Source organism: Mixophyes fleayi, chromosome 5, assembly GCF_038048845.1.
Source record: "Mixophyes fleayi isolate aMixFle1 chromosome 5, aMixFle1.hap1, whole genome shotgun sequence".
NCBI lineage: Eukaryota > Metazoa > Chordata > Amphibia > Anura > Limnodynastidae > Mixophyes > Mixophyes fleayi.
In genome coordinates, this window is record NC_134406.1 from 84782274 (window position 1) to 84799117 (window position 16844).

Consider the following 16844-nt stretch of genomic DNA (forward strand, 5'->3'; position numbering starts at 1 on the left):
TTGGCCTCCTCCTCTCCTCCACCTGTACTTTTCGTGTCATTCCCCCTGAACCCTCCCTCTCCTTCTCCTCTTTTGAAGCTCACTCCATCCGCCTCTTCTACCCCATCCATCTCCGTGTCACTGTCATCTACCGCCCCCCTGGCCCCACCTCCCTCTTCCTTGACAACTTTGCTAGCTGGCTTCCTCACTACCTCTCCTCCGATCTCCCCTCGATCATTCTCGGTGACTTTAATATCCCCATCGACAACCCCACCTACCCTGCTTCCAGCAAACTGCTCACCCTCTCTTCCTCCCTTGGTCTCACCCAATGGACCTCCTCCTCTACCCACTGCCTTGGTCACTCCCTTGATCTTGTCTTCTCCTACCTATGTAATCTCTCCGACTTCTCCATCTCTCCCTTTCCTCTATCCGACCACCATCTCCTCTCCTTCTCTCTCTCCTCTTCTCCTGCTCCCCTCCTCCTGCCCAAACCTACTCTGTCCATACGCAACCTCGATGCTCTTGACCCTGCCTCTCTGTCCTCCTCTCTCGATACCCTCCTTTCTCCCCTTTCCTCCCAGGCCTGCCCCAACCAGGCGGTCTCCCTCTACAATCACACCCTCACCTCCGCTCTGGACGCGCTCCCCCCCCAACCACCTTCCCCTCCACTCCTTCCGTCCCACCACCGGCGAAGAAGTCCACTCTCTCATTTTATCCTCCCCCCCCCCCACTACCTGCCCCCTGGATCCTATCCCCTCCCACCTTCTTCGCTCCCTTTCCCCCACCACCTGCTCCCACCTCGCTCACCTCTTTAATCTCTCCCTCTCCACTGGCATCTTCCCCTCCTCCTTCAAACATGCTCTCGTATCCCCCATTCTTAAGAAACCTAATCTCGACCCCACTTCTCTCTCGAACTATCGCCCCATATCTCTTCTCCCTTTTGCCTCCAAAATTCTTGAGAGGCTCGTCTGCAGCCGTCTCACCTCCTACCTTTCCGAATATTCCCTCCTTGATCCTCTCCAGTCTGGTTTCCGCCCCCTCCACTCCACTGAAACTGCCCTGGCTAAAGTCACCAATGACCTCCTCTCTGCAAAAGCCAGGGGCCACTTCTCCCTTCTCATCCTCCTTGACCTCTCTGCAGCCGTTGACCACCCCCTCCTCCTTCACACCCTCCAGTCTTTCGGCCTCTCCGGCCCAGTCCTGTCCTGGTTCACCTCTTACCTTACTCACCGTTCCTTCTCTGTCACCACCTCTGGGTCTCTCTCCCCCCCTTCCAGTCGGGGTCCCTCAGGGCTCTGTTCTAGGACCCTTACTCTTCTCTCTATACACCTCCTCCCTGGGTGAACTCATCAGCTCCTTCGGCTTCAGCTACCACCTTTACGCTGACGACACTCAACTATACCTCTCCTCTCCTGATCTCTCTCCCTCCCTCCTCTCTAGGGTGTCCGCCTGCCTCTCTGCCATCTCCTCCTGGATGTCCTCTCGATTCCTCAAACTTAACCTTGCCAAAACTGAGCTCATAGTTTTTCCTCCCTCTCATACCCCATCCCCTTCTGACCTCTCCATCACTGTCGACAACACCTCTATCTCCCCTGTCCCCCAACTTCGCTGCCTTGGTGTCATCCTCGACTCCTCTCTCTCCTTTGGCCCCCACATCCTCTCTCTTGCTAAATCCTGCCGCTTTCAGCTGCGCAACATCGCTCGCATCCGGCCCTTCCTCTCCCAAGATGCCACCAAATGCCTTATCCACTCTCTGATCATCTCCCGCCTGGACTACTGCAACCTCCTCCTCACTGGCCTCCCCCACTCTCATCTCGATCCCCTTCGATCCGTCCTTAACGCTGCAGCTAGGCTTATTTTCCTCTCTCGCCGCTCCTCTTTTGTCTCCCCCCTCTACCTAGCCCTTCACTGGCTCCCATTCCCCTTCAGAATCCTCTTTAAGCTCCTCACACTCACCTACAAGGCCCTCGCCAACTCCACTGCGCCCTACATCTCCACCCTCCTCTCTATTCATGCTCCATCCCGCCCTCTCCGTTCTGCCTCTGACCGTCGCCTCTCTTCCCCCCCTTATAACCTCCTCCCACGCGCGTATCCAAGACTTCGCCCGCGCTGCCCCCCTCCACTGGAACAAGCTCCCTCCCTCCATCAGAACTTCCCCTAATCTGTCCAGCTTCAAACGGGCCCTAAAAATCCACCTTTTTCTTAAAGCCTTTCTGTCTCCCACTTAACTTCCTACCTTATCTTCTGCCTCTGTCCCCCTACTCTCCCTCTCTCCCCTGCGTCTCTCTGTCTGTCCACCCCTCCCCTTAGATTGTACGCTCCTCTGAGCAGGGCCATCTCTCCTCCTGTTTCCACCACTTCTAACTCTGCTCTCCAGCTACTTAGCCCTCCTCCTCAAAGGTCCTCCACCCCACGTCCACTTTCGCTCCCTCCTCCCCCCTGGGGGTCTCCCTGTCTTCTGCGCCCCCCTTCTTGGGCCCCGTCGTTTTCGGATCCTCCCTCCCCCTTCCCCGCCCTCTCTAGCTGTGCATTGAGCGTACTGAGTTGCTGTGTTTACTGTACTGTGCTGTCTCCCATTGTATTGTGATTTTGTTTGTCTCTGTACGGCGCTGCGGATGCCTTGTAGCGCCTTATAAATAAATAATAATAATAATAGTGGTAACAGAATACCTAGAACATGTACAACAACAAACAGTACAGCCAGAGCGAGGGGAGGTAATGCTGTTTCCCCCCAATGGAATTTAATTTAAACAATGCATCAAAGCGAACATTCAAAAGTTGCAACATAAGGAGGTATTGCTCTAAAACAGTCGCATATAAGACCTTGCACCTAAAGCATGCAACTTGTAAAATTTGGAAACAGTGTGAACAGAAGACCATGTAGCGACTCTGCACAGCTGCTCAGCAGAAGGACCATGACACCCTGTTCAGGAAGCACCAACTGCCAGGAATGAGGCCAAATGAAAAGATGATTTTATCCAACAGGAAATTGATGGCTTAGAGGCAGGTCAAATCCTGTTTGGTGCATAATACAGAATGGAAAGTTATTGGTCTTCTAAATCAGACCTGTATGGTCCACATTTGAGAGCCCAGACCACAACCAGAAGTTGCAAAGAATTATCAAAAATGGGAGACTTAGGACAAAATTTTGGAACAATCTCCCGATTCAAGTGAAAATAAGAGACCACCTTTGGAACAAAAGGAGGGTTTGGTGTGAAGCACAACTCCGTCCGAGTGAAAAACCAAGAAGAGGGGGTGGAATTACAGCACAGCACCCCTACTCGGACACACATTAAGTCAAACATATGGCCAGTAAATACACAACCTAGTGGAGATCAACAGATTCCAAGGGCTTCAACAAATCTCTATTAAGCATCCTGAGCACTAAATTGAGATCCCATGGGTCAGTAGGATGTACAAGGGGGCCTGAACATGAACTCCCTGCAGGAAGATCTGCACAATTCACATTACTGACAACTTGCACTGGAAGAAGGACAGAGCAGAGACCCGCACCTTTAAAGATGAGAGCCTGAGGCCATTTGTCAAAACCATCCTGTAGGAAGCAAGGTATGAGTCTAAACCAAGTGGTGTGAAACCCTTGACCCTCAAAACAACTGAATGGAAACCTCCCATACACGACAATAATTTGCTGAAGATGGTTTTTCTAGCTTTAATCATCGCCTGTATAACCTTAAGCGGAAAAAATAAAAAACTGTCCCAAAAGGATCGAAGTCTCGGTAGTCATCAGGACAAAGAGGCAACAGGGTAATGCAAACGCACAGCAATCCCTAGGATGTCCAAATACCAAGCCCTGCACAACCAATCCAGAGCTGCCACCTGCTGGAGCAATGGAATCAGCAGCAACAGGTACACCAGACGAAATTCTGATGGGATAATCATGGCATTTGTTTACCACGCCCTGGACTTTGCGCAGAACTGACATTTTGCGAGATTGGTCTTTTTCAAGCACAAAGTGAGTAACTGATGCTTGCACGTGGATAAAGTCATGATTTGCTAGTCCAGCTGAAAGGTGGACTTGGACCATTTCCTGAGAACTTCCCACTGAAGTGGTCTTGAGTGGAACTGTGCGAACACAGACACTATGGTCCCCAGCAATTGTATAACACTGGAGCAGACACACTCCACTTTTGGCTAGTAACAATCTGGTCTTGTTCTGTATGGAAAAAATATCGCCCTCTGGAAGGAACATCTGACACTGTGTGTCGAAAGCCAACCCAACAAACACTCATCTACTGGGCTGGAATCAGTGAAAGCTTTGGGATATTGACAATCCAGTCTCTTCAGAATCTGGACATCCAGGGCCTCATGGAAGCAAGCCTTTGGAATAGTTTTGCAAAGTGGCAACTTGGTCCTTCAAACACAAGCAGTAGTAGGCTGTAGAATCCTAGTGATTTTTCATCTGCATCCTGCCCCCCCTACCCCAGTATAGCAAATTAATCCTTCCTCATGTACCTCATTGGAGGACGCAGCTTTCCCACTCATTTAGCTCTCTAAACATACTATTTAACACTGTCATTTAAGATATTATTTTCTGCGATTGGCCATTTGCTTCTGTTAAAATTTTTATTTTTTTGTACTAAGTAGCTAGTCTCATACCGCGGGGGTCACTTCGCCTCCTGGTTGCAGGCCTATACCCATCTCCCTGTTTCCACAGCAAGTTAAACTAGACAGATTTAACAGCAAGTACATAAATCCTAAAACAAAAATGATGTTCTATATTTTAATAACAGTAGTAAATTATTTATGGTCATGGAAAAAAAAAAAAGTGTAATACTGCAAATGTCACACAGTATCAATGAACATTCAGTCAAGCCGTGCTACTTACAGTCAAGTGGCTCTGAATTTGTTAGGTGCTTTTTAAACTGCTCATTTAAGTCCTTGCTGACACCAATATCTTGAAACATTCTCTGCAGTTTTGAAGTATATTCAAAACCACAAGCTTGCTGTAAAGAGAATGTACATACGGTGTGAAAAAAAAAGACAATGCTATTATACAACGTATAATAATACAATTAAATCCTGCATCAAAATTCACAACCCCTGCCTGCTCCTGCAACCACGAGAAACCCTGGTTGCAAAGCATGGTTTCCTGTGATTTGACAGAGTCCATGCTTGTCAGCTATGGAAGATCTTTGATTTAAAAACCATAATGAGGGCGGTGGTGGTCAATTTATCGATGACCAAAACGCAGATATAACTTACCCCAACGGTGTGATTCCCGGCAGATTTAGAATCCCTACCATTTGTAAAGGTGCCGTCCAAGTATTGCAAGCAATGAAGATCCCGGCAGCAGTCAATTACGTCAATGTGAAACGCTTCTCTATTGTACAGTCTCCGCCTCCGTCCATTACCCCTTTAGCAACAGCAATAATAGAGTCGCGTTTCACAGTGACGTAAATGAATGCTGTCAAGATCTTCATTGCTTACAATACTTGGACATTACCTTTACAAACAGTAGGGATTATAAATATGCAGAGAATCACACCGTCTCGCTGAAGTAGCCAGAGTAAATTATATTGGGCATTTTGGTCATCGACCTCACGTACCCAACTCAATGAGAGGACTTTCTTTTTGGGGAAGGCTATTTTTCAACACCGCCTTAAAAAAAAAAAAAAAAAAAAAAAAGCTGCAATCACTTAGTGCCCCTTGTTTTTAAAGTGACTTTTGCTTTGTAGCCAAGCGGTCTTATTGTTATAGCTTTTAAAGCAGCAATCCCACAAAAAAAATGAAGGGTGTTTAAAATAAGTCAGAGTGGCAAGCTATAAGAAAAATGCTATTTACTATTTTTCCTTGGTTTGTTTCATCAAGCTGCCTTTAGCGATTTATATTTCTGCAGTGTGTCATGGACTACCATTACAACCATAGTCACATGATTTAAAATCTGAGCTCTGTCTGCTATGTGTACTGTGAAATCCTCCCTTCCTCCTCCCCTCTTTGCCTTCACATTAAATACTGAGAGTCATGAGCCTGTGTCTCTAACTGGCAGCAATATTTTCAACCTCCAGAGAGATTATGAGATCATAATTTGTAGAAGGACCACTTAGAAAATGACATGCAAGATGCATGCTTAAAAAAAAAAAAAAAGTACTTATCTTACTTATACTATAACGGGGACAGAGTGACACCAGCGATCAAAGCCGCGCTCCAGAGTCCCTTACCTTAAGTTTGGAAATCATGCTTGCTTCAGCATCATCACTCGCACTGTTCTGATGAACGAGACGCTTTGCAAGCATCTTTGCATAGAATTTCTGAAACACGTCCTTATCTTCTATATACTTAAAAACCACCATCTGTAAAATAGAGAGAGTTTTTAAAGTTCCCTCAGTTTTCAATGATTAATAAACACAAAAAGCTGTTTTTTTTCCCTTTAAAAAGGCTACTTGTGAAATTAAAGTCAGCCAGGTTTAAACATCTGTGTAAAATGTGAAAAACAGCCTCCACATAGACCCAGAGTAGGTCTGAGGTCACATACACAGCAATTCTGTCATGGGAACGAGTGAGAGAAAGATCAATTTTGAAGTGTTAAACAAAGAAGTCTCAAGGTACCAAAAACACCAGACGGCAAACTTGGGAAACATTCACCCCTTAACTCTAGAAAGAAGCCAAAATTATCCTAGTTCTAAGTAGGAGAGAGCAAAACATTTTAAAATCGATGACTGATTTCTCAGATTCTGTAAAATATATTAACTGAGGGGGAGAATCAATTCAGCGCGTGAAGTCTGGATAAAGGTGCGAGGAAACGTGAGCAGATTCCCTACCATAATATGCAGCAATGTGTGCAGCTGGACAGCGCCGTGATGTTCGAAAGAACACTGCAGCCATTTGAATCTTCCCCTATCTGTAGGTTTAACTATTTACTCTTATGCACTTGAAGCTTCTGCATCTGAACAGTGGGTGGCTGCCATAACTACGTTCGATAATAGCCAACAAATGTATTTGACACAAATGATGAACCTCCTTTATTTCTAACCTGCTAGGCTGTTAGACAGTGATTTCAGAAGCAGTCACTTCAATACCACAAACACATCAATGACAACATGCTCCATTAATGGAACAAGACAGTTAAGGGTAACGAGTGACCCTTTTGAAAGCTAGAGCAGCCCCCAATCGTTATTAGGTTACCCATCATGGTTATACACTGTTCACTTCTGGAGCCTGCGTAATCGATCTAAAATTGAAACATACTGAGCTATAACAACCATCTAAAAAAGTTGATATGGGTGAAAAAAAGTATATTAAAAAAAATAAAAATTTTTTTAATGTCAATACTCTTCAGGTCTTTCAAAATGTATCATTACTTTAGAAACTAATAGATTTAGAAAAATTACTCATATTTTAGGTTATGACAAACTGACACGAATAATTAAAGTAACTAACTGACTTGAAATCATTACTAACTTACTTCTTCCAGTAAACTGTGGTATCTATTAAAGTGGAATTTTACACACCAGGGAAATACAATTTTACAAGACAAAATTAGTCTAAAATGTAAACTGGGAGAAAGGGGCCTTTATGTAAAATATTAGATGAAAAATATATATTCAAATCATATTCTTTCAACTTTTCTAAATACTTAGGAAGGTTTTAATTAGTATGTGGTTTACAGATCTAACTTTAAAAAACAAAACTAATTCTAATTCAATTCAAATGTCCACTTTTACATCATAAAGCAGAGACCATTGCAATTTTGTATATAATATAATCTGCTGTTTCAGTGCCCTTTGCCTATTTTGGATTTATGCAACAATATTAAACTTTTTAGGCCCTTATAATTCATATATTGACAAACTGGGCCTAACTTTAAAATAGACATATTTGGACTAATGTCATTACTATGTAAAATTAAACCAATCCTATTGTGGACTGAATTCTGGGGTTTTATAACAACTAATTAGGATTTCTGCGATGTAAACTGCCTCCATAGTAGACTATATGGCTGTATAGCAAAAACTTTTCATTTGTCTCTTCAATTGAAACATAAAACACATAGTGAGTATTCTAAAAAATACAATCATGAAATATCCAGACTTACAACTTGATTGAGTGTATCTTCCAGTTCTGCCTCTTCTGGGTTCTTAGAGCTATGATAAAACAAAGGACTATTGTGAGAAATTACAATTATACACAGGTTGCCAAGACAGAGCTCCTAAGTACGAGAGGAAATTTTTCTGTCTAGAGGCAGACATACAAAAAGGACTCTTTGGAAACCTTCGTAGTGGCTCACCTCTTCTTTAGTAGTGAGTCACAGTAACGGGCAAGAAGCTCCGGAGATTTGCTGGAAGACTGGGCCATTTTTGTTACTGCATTGTTATTGATAAACCGGCCACAAGCCTGAGATACAAAGCAAAGAATTACATATGGGAAATGTTCTGAACCATAAGGATGGACAAGGATTTAGATCTCTAGTGCATATAAACTCACCTTATCTAGTGCAGCCACAAATCCAGCATCATTGTTGAACGCTGACATAACTAGTGCATTATATTTTTTGTGGACATCCAAAACAGTCTGTACATACATTTTGGGATCCTAAAGGGGGACAAAACAAAACAAAATAAAATACACTTTGCTTAGCTACTTAATGCACTCAATACAAGAACTGAGGTTCTACATTTCTTTGGAGGTATCTTAAGGAAAAAAGACGTAATGCAATAATTTATCACTCAAAGAGGCAGATTCAATTCACTAAGTATCTGTGCAAGGTGCCTCTGGAATGGTCGCAAGACACCCGACGCGGATATTTTTTAGAGTAGTAACTCCAATTTTTACGTGCGTCCCATAGAGGCGTGAGCAAAACTCAGCGCTAATTTTTAAAGTGGTAACGGTAAAAAAGCGCGTCCGCGATGTTCTTAGGGACATCGCGGACTATTGAATCTGCCCCCAAAATCTGTAAATCAAAAGTAAACATTGTGTGCTTTTTTTCTTTTAAAAATGAGAAAACATGAGACACTTTAAGATTTAAATGCCAAGCAATTTACTTTTAATTATAGAATTCTACAACAATGATGCTGCAAGTTTTCCAAGACATGACATCATTCCTCCTGAGACAGTTATCACATGTCAAGCTCTAAGATATGGCAGTTGGGTGGTGACCAGTTCATAGATAAGGTGCCAAGATTTCTCAGAACCGTCGAGTACATTAAACAATCGAGACTTTAAATCTAAATACAGATAAACCAAGAAAAACAAAATAGCATGGCATATGGAAAAGTGACTTGTAATAAAAGTAAACTGAAATAAGGTAAGGGTCTGTTCCATCAGCACTATATGAAAAAACTACAGATAATTGGCAGTAAACAAAGCAATACTTGCATTTTGTGCTGCTTCCCCACATTTTTCTATGGCAGCAAGTCCCTGATTGTGGATATGTGTTTCTAAAAGCTTTTTAAGCTCTCCCAAACCATCTTGAATTCGGGATACAAGATTGTACATTCGCCCCAAGTCTACAAAATAAAACAGTTTTTTGTAAGCAATACTAGCACACATACCCAAATCTGCTCCTAACTTTCCCCTGCAAATACTACTAAATATATTTTAAAAGGAAAAGCTTAATTGCACCATAAAATAGTTTATATGAATCATTAGTAATAATGTTTACAACAAAAACCAAACTGAAAAATAGTATAAAAACAAATGTACATGTAAAAGATATTGACAGGCAATACACTTTCCTTGCATTAAAGAGTATAGAAGCAACAAATAGAAATAAAAAAAATAAAAATTAAAATTATTATTGTAGTTTATTTGTATGGTGTCACAGATTCCGTTGTGCCCAATACGGTAATACAAAAATTACTTTCATAAAAGCAGTAGACATCATAACATGTTCATGGGTACAGAGCAGAATAATAACTGCATTGATACAGAACAAAAAAAAAAATCGCATTGGCATACAGAAAAAAATTCAGCATAAGTCTTGACAAAAGTATGGCTGGGTACACACTACAGTTTTCAGCCAAATATTGGGTCAATCACCTGATAAATGACCATTCAGTATAGTATCGCATTAGTGTGTACACTAAGATGAACGATAGTCGTTCCAAAGCACTGACCATCGAATATCGTTCAGCTATAGAAGAACATCCTTCTAATTCTGCATTGCGTATGCCCTCACGATCTCCATAGAGTTTAGTTTTTTGTTGTTTTTTTTTTTTACAGTCATTAGTTAAAAACACATTTGTCTGAATATTCTGTAGTGTGCACCCAGCCTATGACAGAGCATGGACAGACATGAGACATAGCTCATGAGAGCGTACATGCTAGAGGGAGGGGTAGTGGTAGACAATAAGAGCTAAAAGGGACATTAAGATTAGAAATCCAGGCAGTAGAAGGGAGAAGACAACCATGGGGCAGTGTGGACAGACATAAAAATCAGTCTGTGCAGAGTGGGTGGAGATACTTGGTAGTACAGATGAATATTAACAAGGCAATACAGATGAACAGATTGGACATACTGAGAAACCAAATGAGACATAAGATTTACAAGCGATTCTTTAAAACAGCAGTGAACTTATCCATGCAAAGAGGTCAGTAGGGAGTAACCAGGGTGTGTACAAGTAGGTATTTGAGATTGAGGGAACAGGAGTCACTGGGGAGCGATGAATTTTATCCTCCTGTAGCAGCGATATTAGGCAGAATGTTCAACTTTTTACCTGTGTAGCTCCAATATAAGTCCAAATTATGCAATAGTAAGCTTAATACATTTGTAACAAAACACTTATTGCAGGTTGATTTGAAAGGTGTTTTGCTACAACATCTCAAAACAAAGGCTAGCACTTAATTCAGTTCTGATACTGGTACAGACAAGGTATGGATAATTACCATGTATTAAGGGGGGAAAGTGCTTTTTTAATTCAGTTCATATTTTGAATAGTGGCCAAATGCAAGCCAATTACTAGCCATATAAAAATACAAACATGTGCTTGCAAATTAAATCATCGTAATAGCTTGATGTGGCTCAGAGGAACTCTTTCCAGCCATGGGTTAAAATCCCTTGATTCTGTCTAAACTCTTCTGTTCTACCCAGGGAGTATTTTATGGATAAGCGAGCCAAAACACTTGGCTACAAAAGAGTGTCCAGTACCAATTTAAGGCATGAGTCGTAAAACTGAGACATCTCTCTTTAAGGCTACATCAATAACATCAGGGTTCTAAGGACATCGCTATATGGGGGCCAGAGCAGCTCTGATAAGTGTGAAGGGAAATAAGGAGACAGAAAAATGTAATTTTTCTCAAATATACTTACAGGAGTCATGTTTGGTATGCAAATAAAGGGAAACACATGACCTGTTGTGTGGAGGTAATATCTTTGTCGGACATTCTGGTGAGAAGCTAGGTCCATGTAAAGAAAACCTGACTTGAAAGGTGTTTTAACAACTAATAAGCATTTGCACAGAATTTCTAGTTCTGACATTACAGTGGATGGGGGGAGGGGGGCTGAGGCTACCTAACAAACTTGTTCACTTTTGGGGAGTCATAATGAGAAGTGGCCCTTTTATTCTCGATTCTCCCAGCACACAGAAAATGGATAATTCGTAAGTTTACCTTTTTTGTTTTATTCCTTTTTATTTTACAATAAATTATTGTATTCTATCTTTTTATGTAATTTTGTTAATTGTTTATTTTTATCTCAAGCATTGTGGATTTATTTTCCATATTACATTACACTTAATAAGCCAGGATTGTGTTCTTACAAATTCACATGTCAGACTTAGCTTGGTATTAGAACCCTCAATAGTTGAAATAGAGATTATTTGGTTTATAACTCCGAAGTAAATTATGATAGATTAGTTTAAAGGGAGAACCAAGGGCTTCCTGAGTGTCAGCTCTTCACAAAAAACCTTGGTGATGATATAATTGGCAAGGAAAAGTTAGTGTGTGGCAAGGACAGGAAAAGTTTTAATAATTTTAAAACAGACCAGGTGGTTGTTTTTGATTAACCCTTTGTCAAACACATTATGCAAACTCATAATAGCAATAAAATTATTTATTATTTCTTCAACAATGGTGTAGAAAGAATGTGGAGTGGCCATATGAACCAGACCCTTTCTTTCATTTTCTATACTGTGATGCAAAAATGCCAGAATCTAATTAGTTGCTATGTTTAATACCAGCTTTGTTTATGGTTATCTATGAAAAACATTTCATGAATGCCTCTCCCCACCATTAAGAACAAGGGAACAAAAAAACAGTGATTGATTTTAATAAACAAATCAGACCCTTTTTATTTATTTTTTTATACACAAAATTTACACTTTTTACAAGTTTTTCACTTTCTATAGCATCTCAATGGGGCTTATTTCTAAGGTTTAATTTTACTTGACATTTTGGGCATATCTATACTTTTCACCTCATTTTACACTTCGCTAGATTTTGAACCACTTTCCTCATGTCCGTTGAGAAAATGTAACACAGGTGTTTCAATATACCATCATATTTGCCATTTTAAATTGGGAAAAGAGTCGTGACTTAAGGGCTGTAGATTTTCATGCCAAGTACCATTAAACATTGAAATGCTTTAAGGGGAAAAATTATCAAATGATAAGATTTCAAATGGTCCAAGGTTGAGGGGTGGGAAGGAAAACCATGAAAGCAAGGTAGAAATAAAGCAAAAAAAAAAAAAAAAAAAAAGACAGTTTTTGCTTTTCAGTGCCCTACCTGCTGGAGGAGAAAGAATGTACAAGATGGATGTAATTATACTGACCCTAGGAGACTATAAAAAGCTCTATATACCTCTGGAAACATGTCCTGGGAGAGCCATAAAAATGAATCTTCCACCAAAAGACATGAGATCTGAAGAATTAGGGAGTAAAAAAAGTTATGACAAGAACAAACAAGTTACCTTCATTTTTGTCTGCATCTAGTAAATTCTGGAACTCTGTGTGGAAGATCTCCAGGTGTTTTTCTATAAGAACTTGTTCACATTTGCGTGCCAGCTCATCCTGTGTGCTCTCATGAAGGTAGACCTGTACCCGTCTTTGCTCCTCCAAAAGCCGAGCTTCTGCCTAATATTCAGCAAATAAATAAAGCTGTAAAACACTGACCATTGCTTAGCACTGAGATCTACCCACTTTCCTGCAGCAATAAGCTAGGCCAGTGATGGTAGTTGGCGGGTTAATGGTCAAACGTGGCCATTAAGTGATCCACATGTTGAAATTGTTATCAGATATTTGATCAAATGTAATGCCAGCACAGCCAAAGCTCACTTAGTGAAATGCCTGCCATTGATCTATTTGTGCATGTGCTTCTGCATATTATTCATTTATAATTTATTGCTAAAGCAACCCCGAAGACAAACAAAAAATGCATGAAACAAATGATAAACCAACATTGCCAGTACTGAACTAACCTTCTTCATGTATTCTGTGACTGGGTTCTGCTGTAAAAACTCTGTGCTCTCTCTTGTGTAGAACCTCTCTGTGTCAGCCAGAAATTGGGACTCAAAAGATTCTTTGTACACTGTCAACGTTGGACCTTTGGCAAACGCATCATCCTCATTTAAGCCCAGCTCAACTGAAAATATAAAAAAAGGACACTGTCAGTCCCTGGTTCCAAGCATGCATTGTGTTGGAAAGGTTGGGAAACCTCAAGCACAAGATTCATATTCACCCTTAACTAAAAGCAGAGCACAAGCCTCGAATTTCATGGGCAGATCTAACAACTAAGGGCAAGTTTTTATCAAGAACAAAACAGGAAAAAACCCACAAAATAAAATATTTATGAATATGGTTAAAGACTAAGAGGTAAATGTATGAACATGCGGGTTCTTCAACACCCGCGTGTTCAGCGATTAAATTTCAAGCGGCGCTGCATTGTAAAGGGAAGTTTCCCTTTACAATGCAGCGCCGCTTGAAATTTAATCGCCGAACACGCGGGTGTTGAAGAACCCGCATGTTCATACATTTACCCCCAAGTAAAACAAACAAACAAAAAAAACAAACAAACCACATTTTAAAAAAGTTATTACACATTGCTTTATGCCTTTTTTTTTTTTAGTTCATAAATCATTAGGCTGCCAAACAAATGAAAAATCTGAAAATTATATTTAAACATGTAATTTTCTTTGTCCCAAACAGCCACTACGCTAGTTGATCATGAACATGCTTTATTCAGGCATTTAACTGTGCCAAGGATGTGTTTGCAATAGAGATTAAAAATCTTTGAAAAGCAGTGTGTCCACACAAAGTATCCAAGGTTATTTATATAAATATTTTTTTTTAGTAATGATCCATTGGGTAATGTGCATCATCCAGCAACAGCAGTCCTTATGTCTGCTGGGAGGGCACTTTTATAACAAGTTACATTAAGACCACAACATATCACTGAGCATGGTCAAGGTGTGTGCATTTAAAATCAGATATAGTCCAAAGAGTATATACAAGCAGAGAGCAATGTTTTACATGTTTAGCCAGCAAACCTTTCAAAATCGGATTTATCATAAGGGTTGTATACCGCTCTACACAATTTAATGTATCAACAAAGGAATCAATTCAACAGAGTGTGGACTGTCCGGATCATACACAATTACATACATGTATTTCTAGGCTCTCTTTGGAGACCAAGTGACAGACCCACTAGTATTATCATTAAAAGGTATAATGATACATTATGCAGCAATCACACCTGTGCTCAATGGCATGAACAGATTAACGTACGATTAGAATACAGCTACAAGCGTGTTCACTGGATGTTTGAAGACTTGAACATGAATGTATTTTCTATTGAAGGCTACATAACTACTAGCATTTCCAATCATGTTTTAAGACGCCAGTAAAGTAAAAATGTATGCAAACTGCACTGTGTATATGTATAAATGTACATTTGCGTTCACTCTGGAGAAAAAAATAAAATTAAAACAAATTTGCAAAGATGCGTCTGGCTTGAACAAGATAACATTTTGCTTTGTGAAACATATGTAAACACTTCCTGGACCAGAGTGTTGGTCATAGGCCCCACCATAACTGTAACTTATAAGAAACCAGTAGCTGCTAATACATACACTACAATAGCGACCATCATAAAAAGTTTTTTTAAAAGGGAAAGCTGAGGAGGACCAAACAAAATTGCTTCTCTAATATTGCATGTTTACAACAAGCAGGTGAAATGTTGGCACAATTTACAGAAAGGAGTTACCCAGTTGGGCTATTGTGAAAATCTTTAGATGAGGTGAAACAAATCAAGAGGGAATCTTATCTATGGAAACAAAATGTGACAAGGTGAGGCCTCCAATCTGTCTTTCAGCTTTAAAGATAATAGATCTTATGAAATAAAAAGAATCAAAATCAAGTCTATAATTTTGAAACAGGATTTGTTTTTGAGGGAGCTCCTGTCAGACAATCTTGTGGTTAAATTTAAGAAAGGAGCAAATTGAAAGAATCTCAGTACCCAGACTTTCAAAAACTGGTCCCAAATAGGTTGACTGAAAGAAACAATAAAATTAAGAACTGGAAGCCATGCATTACGTAACGCCCCATGACATTACGGAGTTCCATCAGTGCTTGAAATCGAGCCGCAGCTGTACTATTACACTTGGAAAATAGTGGTCCAAGCGGACTAAGGAGTAGTACATGTCAGAGAGGGAGGCGTAAAGAAACCATTTTGGAGGACATTTTAACATATTGAAATGCGAGTGTATTTTAACCTTGTTAATAAATTGCTATAAAACGTATTACACTACGGGACCTTTCCTTTCTTGTTCCCTCTCTTCCATACATCTGTTACACGGAGGACGTTTAAGGGACAAGCAGGATACAAGTGGGAGAAATCACTGACATCTTATGCGAAAGACTAATAAGACTGGGAACACCACCTATGAACTTCCGAAGTATTCAAATGCGAGTTTAGAGACTCAAATGATTTTCTATATGTATGTTTAGACTTTAGAGTGCAGGAGCTTTCCGTTTAAAGAGTATATAGACGGCTCATAATCCGTTATGTGTCCATTCCTCCCCCCATGCGCCAAGTCTCTTGTCCATTTTATGCTCTGGTCTACCAGCCAGCAAAACACTGCCGCAAAAACTGGCGCCCGAAGATGCTAAAATGTTAAACTAGTAAAAACGAGTAAAGGTATGGCCTGAGGACCAGGTCGCTGCACTACACAGTTGATCTGCAGAAGCCCCGTGGGCCCCCCACTGCCTGGGTAGAATGCGCCATGAGAACCTGAGGCACAGCTCGATTCCTACTCACGTAGTCATGCTTAATCATGGACCGGAACAAACGAGTAATGGTCTGCTTGGTAGCTGGTCAATCTCTCATATGAGAATCAAAGTATAAAAAAAAACTGCCCTATCCTCATGGAACACCAGATAAGGAACCCTACAGGACAAAGCCCCTAGTTCAGACACCCATTAAGCAGAACCAATGGCCAACAAAAACACCAAACACTAGCTTCCAAATAAAATAAAAAAAACTTTTGGACCGACTCAAGAGGTTCGAATGGAGACTGCTGTAGGACATCAAGGACCAAATTCAGGTGCCACGGGGCTAGAGGAGGAATGCGAGGAGGCTGAACATGCAGCACTCCCTGAAGAAAAGTACGAACATTGGGCAATCAAGCCAAACGGCTCACGGCACTGGGGTCATGAGTTTGATTCCCGACCATGGCTTTATCTGTGTGGAGTTTGTATGTTCTCGTGGGTCTCCTCCGGGTGCTCCGGTTTCCTCCCACACTCAAAAACATACTGATAGGTTAATTGGCTGCTATCAAAATTGACACTAGTCTCTCCCTCTCTGTCTCCCTCTTTGTCTGTGTGTGAGTGTGTGTCTATGTTAGGGAATTTAGACTGTAAGCTCCATTGGGGCAGGGACTGATGTAAATGAGGGAGAATTGGCACTTAATTAGTTCA

At 41.0% G+C, this 16844-nt stretch overlaps 1 protein-coding gene across 5 annotated transcripts in view; it reads right to left on the reverse strand.

Moving 5' to 3' along the window:
- The window catches only part of CUL1 (cullin 1), an 80918-nt gene that overhangs the window by 16664 nt on the left and 47410 nt on the right, over positions 1-16844 (reverse strand). For all 5 annotated transcript variants that reach the window (XM_075212512.1, XM_075212513.1, XM_075212515.1 and 2 more), the window contains 8 exons: positions 13349-13512; positions 12842-13004; positions 9313-9443; positions 8422-8529; positions 8225-8331; positions 8033-8081; positions 6159-6290; positions 4826-4943 (listed from right to left, as the gene is read on the reverse strand). In XM_075212512.1, the coding sequence (XP_075068613.1) occupies positions 4826-4943; positions 6159-6290; positions 8033-8081; positions 8225-8331; positions 8422-8529; positions 9313-9443; positions 12842-13004; positions 13349-13512 (972 nt within the window). The remainder of the gene's footprint in view (positions 1-4825; positions 4944-6158; positions 6291-8032; positions 8082-8224; positions 8332-8421; positions 8530-9312; positions 9444-12841; positions 13005-13348; positions 13513-16844) is intronic.